Source organism: Coccomyxa subellipsoidea (assembly GCF_000258705.1).
Source record: "Coccomyxa subellipsoidea C-169, whole genome shotgun sequence".
NCBI classification, from domain to species: Eukaryota; Viridiplantae; Chlorophyta; class Trebouxiophyceae; family Coccomyxaceae; genus Coccomyxa; species Coccomyxa subellipsoidea.
The window spans coordinates 1,179,643-1,192,807 of NW_005178035.1; the positions used below are offsets into that span (position 1 = coordinate 1,179,643).

A 13,165-nucleotide genomic window follows, 5' to 3' on the forward strand; every position below is an offset into this window, starting at 1 on the left:
GAGCAAGCTTGATCAACTCGGTGGGGGTGTCGTGCTTGCAGGATGTCTTCAACTGCATGTGCCTGTCAGAGGGAGTGTACAAGGTGGTAGATTTTGGGGTGGACAAGGCTGCTGAGATTCTGGCAGCCATCATCGAGGGGTTCCCTCCGGGGTTGGTGACTCTGAAGCGAGTGGAATGGTCACAGCCTGACGCGCAGCACAGGTAGGACCCTTCCATAAACGGACACCCATCAAATGAGATCGGCATATGCAAGAAGATCTGCAAGACTCTTGCCAGTTCTGGAACGCTCTTGCAAGCCTTGCTGTGACTCTTCCTCTCATTGCTGCATTCAGTTTACAATTCTCGGCACATGTGCAGGTGTGTAATTGGAGAGGGGGAAGGAGCCCTGTATGTGGCCTTCATGGGCACAAAGCAGCGGCGGGATCTGGTGGCCAATGCGCAAGTCATCCAGGACCCGGTGTGGCCCGAGGCTGCCGCAATTCTTCAGGACTCTGCCTCTCAGGTGCACTGCTCAGTCCGGCTGCCCACCCTGAAAGACCCCAATCAGGTCTTCTGCCCTTTATAGAGTAACCAACTGCCTCAGCATTATAAGCACTGGAGGATGGAATATTGGGGATGGATTAACCTACAAAGTTCAAGGGGTAGCATGGGAATGTCTGCAGGTGCCAGCAGCGCACCGGGGCTTCCTGACTCGCGCACAGTCCGTCCCCATAGAGAGCCTGTATGAGCACGCCTGCCGCCAGAAGAAGCGCCTCGTTCTGTCAGGTGCGCCTGTGGACAGATACAGAGGTCCACTCTCCAGAGCTCTGTCCATAGCGTCTTGGCTCCACAAGACAAACTTGTCTCAGACAAGGTTGCCTCGAAGATCCAGATGCCATGGAGAGCGCTATCATGCGCAAATCATGCATTTTCCTGAATGTGCTGATCCAATGGCAGGAAATGTGGGTATGGGATGCTGGTGTGTGCTGGCGTTGAGCTGCGCTTCATATGTGTGCAGGCCACTCGCTGGGCGGTGCAGTGGCAGTGCTAGCGACGCTGCGGCTGCTGCGGCAACTGCCTCCGGACGCGCGGCCGGCCCTGCGCTGCAACGTGTTCGCCTGTCCCGCCATCGGCAACGCTGCGCTCGCGGTGTATGTCAAGGAGATGGGCTGGGAGTCCTACTTTAACAACCTCCTTGTCCCAGGTGCGCGCATCTTTTCTCACCTTGCTACTTCAATGCTGCATTACATGAAGTCCACATTGTGTCTGATGTGTGTTCCTTTAGAATGCCTTCTCGCCATCTTTAAACTTTAATCAGGCATTATGTCACCTGGCATCTGAGCAGTGCTTCCTCGAGGCATGCTGCGAGTCCACGAACTGACGCAGGATTGTGTGTTGCAGAGGACGCTGTGCCGCGGCTGCTGGGGGGAATGCAGCAGCAGCACAGCATGCCAGCCGCCGACATCTTCCATGCAGCGGACGGCACACAGTCACGCCTGGCATATGCGCGCTCGATGCTGTCCAAGAAGCTCAGCTTTAGCCACGCAGCCCGGCCCGTGGCCGCCTCCAAGGCGGCTGCCGCCGTCGGCTCCGCCGCGGCCGTCACTTGGGGCCGCCGCAAAGCCGCCTCCGTCGCCGCCTTGGCCGATGACGCCAAAGCCTTCGCGCAGCGGCGCTCGGGCACAGGGCTCGACTCCTGGAAGAACGGGCCGGAGGGAGCAACCTTCAGTAGTGCAGCAGACACCGATGTACATTCGGAGGGCAAGGGAGGTGCTGGGTCGGAGTGGGATGTGGTGTCGGCGTCCCTGGACGAGAGCGGGGGCGGCCAGGACTTTGAAGCGGGGCTGGGGGTGCGGCCTGATCTGGCGCCGCAGGACCAGATTGGCTCCGAGGCCTCTCGTGCGCGCCGCCGGCGGCTGCGCTTTAGCAGCATCCGCACTGACGATCACGACAGGAGCCTCACGCCCATCTGGCCCCTGTCGCTGTATCCGCTGTCCTACCGGGAGCGTGTCAGCGTGGAGCAGAAAGGCAGCGGTGTTTCCAGCAGCTCGCCTGGTGACACGCAGCAGCTCCGTGCAGCGTCTGTCTCAGCTTCAGCGGAGTCATCGCCGAGCGTCTCGGCATACCGACCAGTAGGGACCCTCTCTGCGTGTGGCGAGACAGTATTGCCCCAGCAATCAGCGGAGGAGGCAGATCGCGAGGCAGCAGCGCTAAGGATGCAGTCGTGTCTGCCGGAATTAGTTTCCATCGATGCTGGAGAGTCCAGCAGCCAGCAACAGCGCAGCAGCACGAGCACAGGAGTACTGGTGCGGCGGCCAGAGCAAGCAGGTCAGGTACAGAAGCAGAGACAGCAGAACAGCGGCGTGGTGGGACAAGCTGCCAACAACGCAGTACCGGCGCAGCCAATCTCACGGCTCACGGCGGTGCGGCGGACAGCCGTGCGCGCCGGCAAAGTCGTGCTCGGAGCCTCCGCCTTTGGTGCACGGGTAAGCTGTTATAGCTGGTCCTCTCACAAACGTCTGCGCAGTGTCATCGTGCACGTCTTCTTGCTGTAAGGCAGCTGAGTACCTTCACAAAGCTTGCGCTATCGTGTCCTAAGTCATGAATCCTGGGTGCTTGTACTTGCATTGATAGATAGTCCTTGCCCAGGGCAGGTACATCATTGGAGGATGCATGATTTGAAGAAAGACCGGGGTGAACATTTTGGGGGTACTTCTGACCAGCTCTGGAGAGCCTAGTGCACCAGCATCCTCTCTATCGAACAACACACCAGTGCCTGAATCGCATATTCTGCCTTCCTTTGCGATAAACTTCTGTCTGTTTTAAGGCACTTTCCTGGCGTGCAGATGGGAGCTGGCTTGGCGGGTGCGGGGGTGAGGACAGCGGCAACGATTGCCACAACGCCATTCCGGGTGCCATTCCGCGCGGCGCAGCGGCGATACTTCCCCATCGGCCGCCAGCTATTCCTGTACCCTGACATCGTCTCCCCCTCCATGCCAGGTCCGTGCCTGCTGCAGCCTTCTCAACAGGAATTCATAATGGTGTGTCAAATTGGCTCCACAATAGCCTTTTCAAGCTGGATTTCTAGCAATCTGGCAGTGCAGTCTGTTCTTGTCCCCCGCATAGCTGAGGGCACGTCTTGGCCAAATTCCTGAGAAAGGCCTGTGAAGTTACATTTGAAAAGCAGCAATCCTGTATGGATCGCCCCTGGACATCTTACGGGAAGAGGCTTGCAGATGACACTCTCGATGGACTCTTGATGCTCTTGGAAGCTTGTCAAGAGGGACGCACCTCTACCTAAAGCCTCTGTCAAACATGTACTGTACGCAGGCAGCAGTGAGGGCAGTGCAGCCTTGCTTCCACCGCCAAAAAAGACGCAGCTGCCAGACGCCAGAGACGATCCTCTGCCGCTGGACGTGCGGCTGCTGAAGCAGAGCGCCCTGCCCTCCAATGTGCGCACATGCCATGTTCCCTTTTCCTTACTCGTATCCTGTGCTGCAATGATCATCAAGCAACCTGCATTGCTGTTCAGTATTCGCAGATCTGCATTCAAGGGCGAGTCCAGTGCATGTTGTGGGTTCCAAGGATTATCTAGGCCTACGTTGGGGTGTTCAATGCTGCCCCACACAGCATTGCCGTATGTATCCTCCTGATCATCGTGACATCAGGGTGTGGCACCATGACAGCAGGCATAGCAGGAATATGTTAAAAACAGACCCGGCTTGAGCATAGGGAGCCCACATAATGTTGAAATCTGTGCTCAAAGCTGTTGCCCAGACCAAATTGTAGGGCAATTTGGAGGGGAATTTGATGAAGTGGTGTTGTTGCTGCACGCAGGAGAAAGTGGCGCTGGTGGCGGGCGCGACTCCGCCCGGGCGCGCGCGGCTGCCGCAGCCGTTCATCATGCACAAGATGGCCTTCCACCGCGGCCGCGCGCTCGGCATCATTCGCAACACCCTCCGCTCATCCCTCCCCTGCTCCGACAGCTCTGACGGCCCCGGTGCGCCCCTGCACTCATGTCCTTCCGTCCCAGCCATCCCATGCTTACAAAATCTGTTCCATAATCCCTTTTGCCTTTGTGATGCACTGTCAGACAATTTTCTTGTCATGTCGGGCAATGTCATGGTCAATATGGGATTCAAAGGGAAGCATGAGGAAGCGTCACAGGTGAGTGCTTTGCAGTTGCAGATATGCTGGGTATTGGGGTCATTGTCTCCTGCACGCAAAAAGAAGCATGAAGAAGTGGGTGCAACTCATTGTTGAAACGACTGGTACTTTCTGTGGTGCAGGGGAGACATACGTGCTGAACGACGCGATCTTTGACGATGTGCTGGCGCTGAAGCCGCCATCAGCCGTCTGGCCGCGGCCGTCCGCGATCGGCGCCGTTTCCGGCAACCGTGGCAAAGCCTCGCGCGGGCGCAAGGCCAGGTTTGCTGTCATTTCTTCCTGCCTCCAACCTGTTCGCATGAATGTTGGATTTGCTGAGCATGGGGAAGCAGTGGAAGCAGTAGAAAATTGACCTAGAATCTGTTGCGCAGGCCGCCGCTGCTGATGCCCGGCCTTGCACCCGCGCTGAAAGCCCGCAGCGCGGAGGCCTGGGTCGAGTGGGCGCTGCCAGGTGTGTCCTCCAGCTTCTGATGCTTCTGATGCTGCATTTCAATGCAAGTCATACCTGAGTCCAACATACCTCCGTGACTTGCGCTTTGGCTTGTTGGCGTGGGGCTAGGCTATCACTCTGACAAAGCTCTGGAGCAGGGCATGAGGGGCGGATTTGTATGTGTGCAAAAGGATATGCTTTTGGAACATATGAGAGCGCCCTGCCGAAGCAATTGTTCAAGTGCCTGCTGGAGTATGAGGATAAGCGTGTTTTACAACAAAGCAATGATGCAGAAGGGTGCACCACATAGGCAAGCAGGACGTGGAGCAGATGCTGAAGGACCTGGGGAGCCTGTCGGACCCGGCGCGGCTGTCGGCTGCGCGCGCCGGGGCCGGCAGCGCCACGCTGGCGTCGGCCGAGCAGCGCTGGCGGTGGCTGCTGCCCTGGACCTGGATCCTGGGCGCCTGGAGCAGCGCGCGGGAACGCTCAGACTTTCTGCTCGACGTCACCGTGCGCGGCGCCGGCCTCGACACGTGCTCCAGCGTGCAGGTGGGCCGCCCAACTCACTCTGCCCAGGAAAATCTGACTTTACTAGATTATCTTGTCTGCAGCGCTAATGTGCAATGTGGCCTGGAACTGTCAGCTGCAAGCATGCGGCAGTCACAGGCCCTGCTATCAGCGACTGCCGGCAGCACGTCCATTTGCTTTCCCGAGGCTTGCTCTCCCTTTTGCTATCTGCAGACAAGGAACGCACAGATGTATGGATTGCCTCTGTGGTGGTTGTCATGCTGGACTGCAAGACGAAGATAGAAGGAGGTCAGACAGCGCATGGCTGTGCTGCTGGCAGCTGGCTTGAAGCACTGTCCTCCTTTTTGCCCTTCTCGAGGGGCCCGCGCGTGGTTGTGTCTGTCAAGTTGGCCCCGATGACTGCTTTTGGGACTACGAACGGTATCACAGGCACCAAAATGCGCCTTATCACACTACTGAAACCTCCATTCGTGACCCAACAGGTGCAGGCTCTGGGGGAGGTGTGGTGCCGCACAGCGGTGACCCGCAAGCCGGCCGCGGCGCCGCCCGCGCGCGTCAATGCGGCGCTGCACCCGGCGGCGCCCGACATGCTGCGCACGGCGGCGCTGCTGCTGTCCTGGCTCTCCGGCGGCGCGCGCTGGGTGCTGGGGGCCGTCGACCGCCAGAACGCCACCGGCATGCAGCGAGACCTCAAGGTGAGTGTGCTGATGAAGGCCAACAGCTAGAAAAAGAGCAGCAATCTTGGTTCTGCCCTGCCATGTCGTCAGCACCGATCAAACAAACAGTGGGAGCCGGTGCACAGTCTTCGCAGGACCACGCATGTTACAAAATGATCAATTCTCATGCCTGCCAGGTGCATGCCTGCGTCATGGACCTCCAGCTGAGGGGTGTTGAATTGTGCTATTTAAGATTTGTTGATGGTGTTGGCCCATTGCACCTGTCAGCCCACTCATTAGCTGCCAGCCAGAGCCTCCTCCTGACGGCTCCTTACTGGCAATGACTGAAGGGGTGAACAACTGAGGAAATACAGAAATTCAAGGGGTCTGTGGGTTATGGCGTGGGATATAAGGATTTTGGTATTGATGCAGGTGCGGGTGTGGGTGCCTGCGGCAGTGATGCGGCGCGCGCAGGCGCTGATGGTCCAGGGAACCGGGCCGGCCTCCTCCGGCCTCACCGTCGTTCTGCGCTCGGACTTCTACGAAACGACCGTCCCTCTTCAGGTGTGTAGTCAACCCCTCCCCCCTCCTTTCAGGGAGATCTCTATCTAAATAGTCAGAGATTCCCCTGCCTCTGTCTTGTACGAACGCCCCAGGTGCCATTTTTCAGCTTGGATGCCGCCTTGGTAACGTCCTGCTCGATGCTGCTATTTGGTGGCGGCTTGAGTCAGGGAGCTCCTCGCAGGAGCCCAATTCCTGCCCCAGTGATTCAAGATCGGGATAAGATGCTACTCACACTTCAATGCCTCCATGCAGTAAACGCAAGGTGTATGATGCAAAGTCAGGATAAGCACGTTTTCTCAAGGCTGTCTTAGCAGACTGGGATGGGGAAGAGCCGCTACTGAGAAGCTGCAAAATGACCAGGAGTCTGACACTGAAAGAGCATGTGTGCAGATTCACGCTGGAGGCTCGGTGGTATTCTCAGATCTGCAGCTGGCTTGGAGGGCCTTCCTGGATTGGGGCAGGAGCAACCTGGAGGGCGGCTTGTGATGCATGCTTGGCTGGCATGAATCTGCAGCCTTGCTCGCGACCCTGCAGAACGAATGAACAAGGGCTTGTGCGTTCACATGCTGAGTTTTGCAGCTGAGGCTGAAAAACTGTTCCTGAGACAGTGCCAGCCTATGCTGCGGATTTGGATTTGGTTTGGTATGCTCATGAGCCTGCAGCAGTCAGTCTAGATCATTGGCTCCTGCTTTTTGCATGCTGGTTCTGTGCTGTTCGTATGCTGGTTCCTGCAATTGAGGCTAATTAACCTTCCTAAAGACGGGTCAGCCTTTGCTGCAGAGTTGAAGTTGAATTGGTAGCCCGGCAGCCCGGCCTTGGTACTGGGCTGCGTATACCGGCTCTCTGATTGCTTTTTTACCGACTCGCCCTGTACTGCAAATGAGCTGAAGTGTATCATCAGCACTGTAGGTGCCTCTGCGCCGTGTGGTTTTTTGCATCTGCCAGAAGTACGAGTGCAATGAGAGTGTGAGAGTATTTTGCCGTCATGCGTCTTACTGCCGCAAGCTTTCCAGAGCAAGAGGGATTGAGAGGCTGTTGTCAACTTGTTGAAGTGGCTGTAAGGCATGCGCATTCAGTGAGTCCTTGATTGAGATATGATGCAGCTGTACATCATGAGAACGCAAAAGTGATTTCAGAGTGGCTGCGTGATTTGCTGGCAAACTTACAAATACGCACACATGTATTATTTACAAAGATCGCTATCTTTCAAAAGTAATTCTCTTGTGCTTTTGAGCCGCTCTGCAGTGCCTGTAATCTTTTGAAGTAGTACTCTTGCGTCATTTTGAATCTTCTTCAATCGTTCAAAGACCTTTAAGACAGCTGCATTGGCAGTGATTAAACAGCATTGCAATTGCATCCGTGGCCACTGGCATGGCATGGCAAAAAACATGCCGCATGCAGTGCATGCATATGCGCAGTACTGTGCGAAATTGCTGAAAATTGCATTATAATGCTGAGCTGGTGCGCATTCTCTGCAAAGGCATACAGTTTCATTCCTAATCTGCACATCCTATACAACATTGTGTCTTTAATAGAGCTATGCCTTGAAAGCATAGCAGAGTCGTCCACCTTCCATGGTGTCAACAGCAATTAGGGGGGGGACCTGCCGGGGGGATGTTGCAACGTTTTCCCCCATCCTGTACAAATTGGCTAGCGGACAGGTCAGGCTCTCATCGACCTCGTGGTGTCGAAGTGTAGCCACATACGTTCTTGCAATTCCGCAGAATCTATACCGCTAGAATCTTCTAGACGTACCTTGAGTGGATACGTCGCGACGTCCTCGTACCAGTGTTGGCCATTGTTTGCTGTCCATACACAACTTTGCCTGGAGTCTCGGGCGCCTGTGGGGCAGCTTCTGCAGCAAGCCCGCTATAGTTGGATAGCTTAGAAATGCCGCAGCAAGTTCCTTGATGCCCCACGGTGCGCTTTGCGTTGTGGGTTGTACCGTCCATCCTTTCACGCCTCTTTAGCCCACGTCCCCGAGGCAATTTCCGCAAACATGATGATAGCAATGCTATGTATAGGCTAAATAACTATATAGTAAAAAAAAGGGTTTGAGTTGTTTTGCAGGAGGGACGGGTGCAGGATGGAACTCATCTCAAATGTTGCCCTTGCGACAGCTGTCCTGCTGCTTGGGACTGTTGCTGCATATTGCACAATGCGTCTTCTGGGATTCCTTAGACAATTTGTTATCCTGTCGCGCCTGCCATATCCTCGCAACGAACCTTTCGTTCTGGGCTCTGCTCTAGAGATGATAAAACCCAAGAGGATGCACCTGGCGATGAGGGATTGGGCAGAGCAGCTTGGGGGCATCTATTGCTTCCGTATAACTGTATTTCACGTAAGTTCACCCTTGCAGTGAATCCCAATTGCATATCTGTTCAGCGAGACGGCAATCACTGACTCTCCTAGGACCAGCACTGTCCTGCTAACCCATTCCATCCTCCAATTTTTAATGCCAATCCTTGTGTAAGTTAATGAAGCTTACCTACGGTTTCTCAGTGCACTAACTTGTGCAGAAGCAGCGGCCATGATCCCCATGCGTCTAGCCATCGCTTACTTGACATGGTCAGTTGCCAGTCTTGTTGAGCTCCTCAGAGGGAACTGAATGGGCTTTAAAATACCTTGGAAGGTCTTAATTAAGCTTCCTGGCACATGCATGCAGGTGGTGGTGGTAGTGGATGCACACCTGGCAAGCTTGGTGTTGGGCAATGGGCACAAGCTGAGCAAGGCACTGGAACCGCCACTGTCAGAAGAGCTGCTGAGCCTCAAGGGGCACCCCACGATGTTCTCTGCCGGCACCGATTCTGAGTACTGGGCACTCCTGCGCAAGGGCACCGCGCCCGCATTCAACCCCAGGCACATCAGGTGCCTGCTTTTGCATTGTACTTGCACTCGCAGATGTGCGCATGCTTCTCCCTAACAGGAGCTCACTGAGGTCTGCACGGGCCTGGACACTCGGTGCATTTCATACTGTCCGAGGGGTCACCCCCACTCCTGGGACATTCTAGCAGCGTGCCACACATGACTGCCTCTCCAGTTGCAGGACTCTCATTAATCAGTATGTATTGAAGACCTGAACATAGGCTGTATAATAAGGCCACCAGGTGACACCGTCATGACCTGTGCTGCTTGTAGCTGAGCTGGCATGTCTGTGGGCAGGGACGCGTTTCCAGCCGTGCTCAAGGTGCTGGAGCAGATAATCGGCAATCTGGCAGATGGCGGCCCCGGGGTGGAGGCGGATCTGAACAATCTGATGATGCGATTTGCCATGGACGTCACCGGCATCTTCATATTCGCCAAGGACTTTGGGACCGCGCGCTCGTTCTCCGACGCCGGCACCGACGAGCTGTTCATGATCATCAAGCACTGTGCGCGCCGCAGCCGCCTCTTTGTCACAGGATGGGTGCTCAGAACGGGCTTCCGTGGGGTTAGCATAGTAGCTGATTGGCAGCGCAAGGGACAAAAAAATGTCGAACTGCGTGCTGTTCTGAACAACCGTCCTCTGTCAATATACACCCATGCATGCGCCCCTTGCTGTCTTGCTTCGCTAATGTTAGCAGCCCCAACATGAAAGTACACCTGTGGGACTAGCAGTTTTGCAAGGCATTAGTTCATGCATGCGCTCCGCTCCGTCAAATTGACATGCGAGGCCCTAATAGTAGCAATGAGCACATCTGTTTGAAGCTACCAGCTTAAGCTCTGAAAAGACCTGCCTTTCAAGTGTTTGTAAAGCAGCGTTAGTTGTTTTGGAGATTGGGCGGAGTCAGGACAGGGTCAGCATGCAGGACATGGCTGTGGCCGAGCTATGGCCGCCCAGGGGGGGTAATAGATTCCAAATGATTGTTTCATTCTAAAGTTGGTATGTTCGCTGCAGCATTGGAGGAGCTGATGCTGCGCTGCGTCAACCCGCTGCGGCGGTTCATGGTGTGGAACCGCGAAGTGCGCGAGGGCACGGCCACCTTTAAAGCCTTCCGGACCGCCATGATCGACCTCGTGGCAGAGGTGCGCATGCCATGCATGAGTCACCGAACAACCATGTCTATGGATATTACTCCTGGAAAGCCACCACGCATCGCTGCAGATGGCTAGGCCGCTGCAGCGCAGCACAGACTGCACGCAGCCTGGCAAGAGAGCCAGCAGCACATGCAAGGGCACTTGCAACGTTTTGATTGAACAGCACATGTTAGGATGCTGATTGCCAGCATGTTCAACACGTTTCTGTCGCCGATTCGAAGAGACCTTCGCCTCAAAGCAGGGTGTCTAGAGGGTTGCATGCAATGCGGCAGTGCAAAACATGCAGCGCAGGCGGCTTTGCGTCTGGGCTTTCAAAGCTTCCGGCCGGGGCCGTCAACTCGCTCTGCCATTTGGCAGATGGAGGCCCACTTGTACAGTGTCACAGCAGAGAATATGGTAGACGAGGGAATGGGTGCATTGCAGGTGAAAGCGCGCGGGGAGCCGGCTGAGGATGATGTCACCATCGCGGCGCATCTGCTGCGGCTGCGCGATCCGCGCACAGGGCGGCCGCTGAGCGACGAGCTGCTGGCGGGCGAGTTTGGCATGTTCTTCACCGCCGGCCTCGAAACCTCCGGCAACGCAATCTCCTGGACGCTGTGCGCTTACTCACCCCCAGTCAGTGCTCCTTGCAACTGCTGTGTCTGCTGTCCTGGATACTGGGGATCCTGTGACAACACCGTCTCCATATTTCCTCCTCCTTTCCATGGAATTAAGGTGCATGCTTGGTGTGTGCCGCCCCAGCCAATGGTCCACCTGCTGCCCTGTCTCAATTCACGTCGGGGATTCATGTACAGATATATCATGGCTGTTTGCCACTGGAACTGCGGTGCATGCTTGAAAGGGGCTGCAGGAGGTTGGCATGGTGATTTCAATGGAGTGACAGCAGGGTGCAGCTTCCTTTGGGGCAGCTGACTGCAAGCACTGCCCAGCAGAAGTTATGACTGCATGACAGTACTGGAAATGAGAAGTGGCACATGTGTTTGAGAGGTGTGACTGCGAGCAGGTATCTGCTTTCACAGCACCCGGAGGTGGAGCGGAAGCTGGCACAGGAGCTGGACGCAGCCGGCCTGCTGGTCACCCCCGAGCGGCCCAAGCCTCGATCCATGGAATTTGCAGACCTGGCAAACCTGCCCTATCTCTCCTGGGTCAGCAAGGTAATGCCCAAAGATCTCACAAGCACACACCGCGAGACAGGCACTCAAGCCGCCTCAAAGGCACGCCTTGATGGTCCCTGCGCTATTGCTTTTGTGCATCAAGAGTCAAGAGATACTAGATAGTCATTTCGCAGCCAGGGCATCTTTCAGTGCCGCAGCTGCAACACCCCACACACCTTGTAAAGTTGCCGCTTGCATGCTAATCTCCATTTTGATCTCAGATTGCCTGAGGTGATGTCATCGTGATGTCATCTTTGCTGAGCTGGCGGTGGCGCGCGGCAGGAGGCGATGCGCGTGCGGCCGGTGGCGAGCACGGGGACGTCGCGGGTGACTAAAGCTGACATGGTGCTCGGGGGTTACCTCATCCCCAGGAACTCCTTCATCGTTGTTCCCTTTGACGCGGTGCACCATTTCCCTGGCAACTGGCCCAACCAGCCGGACGCCTTCATCCCGGTGAGACTCACTGCCTTCTGACGCCCCACTGTAGGTGTTATCACTAATTAGTAAATGTTTAACTAGCTTATTGACTGGCGCACATGACCCTCCCTCTTGCCATCATGATAAGTTAGCTCTCATAAAGTCTGGAGAGATATTGACAGAAGTCCTTTGTCCTGCATGACGCATGCTGATGATCAGTGGGTGGGCAGGATCCTTTGCTATTGTGTTACTTGTATTCAGTTCGATCCTGAACATTTACTTGACCTGCAATCCTTATAGGCACCTGATTGTTGCAGCGCAGAGGCGCAAGGACAGGGCTGGTTCACTTGCATCTCGCGACCCTCAGAATTGTGTACTTAGCACAAGTGGTATCGCTGCAGGAGCGGTGGGCGGTGCAGGGCTCAGAGCTGGCAACAGCCGTGGAGGCAGAGGGTGCCTCTCACGTTCGGGGAATAGCAACAGCATCTGTGGAAGTTGTGGGGACTGCATCGCCTGCAAAGAGCCTCGGCGGCAAGCTGCACAAGAGGACTCCCTCCTACATCACCGGCAGCCCAGCCAAGGTGAGAACAGTCTACAACCACCCCTGTAGGATACCTCACAGCAGCAAGTTTTTATGTTGGCATGTGTGCAGGCACCTGGGCTGAGTGGGCACTGTATTGTCCTTGCAAGGGGGCTTCCCCCCATCAGAGGTGCCTTTTCCTTTTGCACCATTCTCTCACCCCCGCACAATTCAGTCCTGGAACAGCATCGCTCTCAAAAACGGCCTTATGACAGAGCTACAATCTTGCGCCAGGGGTAGAGGATCACGCATGTGCAACATGCAAATGTAATACTCAATATGTTGATATGTAGAATTCTCAAAACTAACGACAAAGAGCTCGGTCACTCGGCTGCGCAGGGCTCGGCGGCAGAGGCGGCGGCGGCTGGCGCGGCGGCGAAGCGGTTCATGCCGTTCAGCGTGGGCCCGCGGCAGTGCCTGGGACAGTCGCTCGGCCGCGTCATGCACGACACGGCCGTCGCGCGCATCGTGTCCAGCTTCCGGCTCGAGCTCGCGCCGCGTATGGGCGGAGCGGCCGGCGTCGACGCGGCGGCGATCAACCGGCTCACGCTGCAGCCCGGCGAGGGCATGTGGATGCGCTGCCACCCGCGCGCTGATGTGGCCGCTGATGTTGCGCGCGGGGGGTGATCGCGCTGATGTCGCCGCTGAGGTGGCATGCGCCCGGTCACCGCG

The 13,165-nt window shown here is 56.1% G+C and overlaps 1 protein-coding gene across 1 annotated transcript; it reads left to right on the forward strand.

Moving 5' to 3' along the window:
- Positions 1-56: 56 nt before the first annotated feature.
- On the forward strand, positions 57-13,120 carry COCSUDRAFT_47533 (cytochrome P450; the record flags this gene model as incomplete). The annotated part of the gene is made up of 21 exons (XM_005647667.1): positions 57-202; positions 359-503; positions 664-766; positions 999-1,184; positions 1,382-2,466; positions 2,827-2,980; positions 3,311-3,432; positions 3,818-3,980; positions 4,270-4,408; positions 4,519-4,598; positions 4,888-5,126; positions 5,588-5,800; positions 6,194-6,325; positions 8,991-9,193; positions 9,488-9,696; positions 10,203-10,330; positions 10,766-10,957; positions 11,362-11,496; positions 11,779-11,949; positions 12,315-12,494; positions 12,833-13,120. 21 exons carry the CDS (start codon positions 57-59, stop codon positions 13,118-13,120), a joined length of 4,413 nt encoding a protein of 1,470 aa, XP_005647724.1.
- Positions 13,121-13,165: the final 45 nt, after the last annotated feature.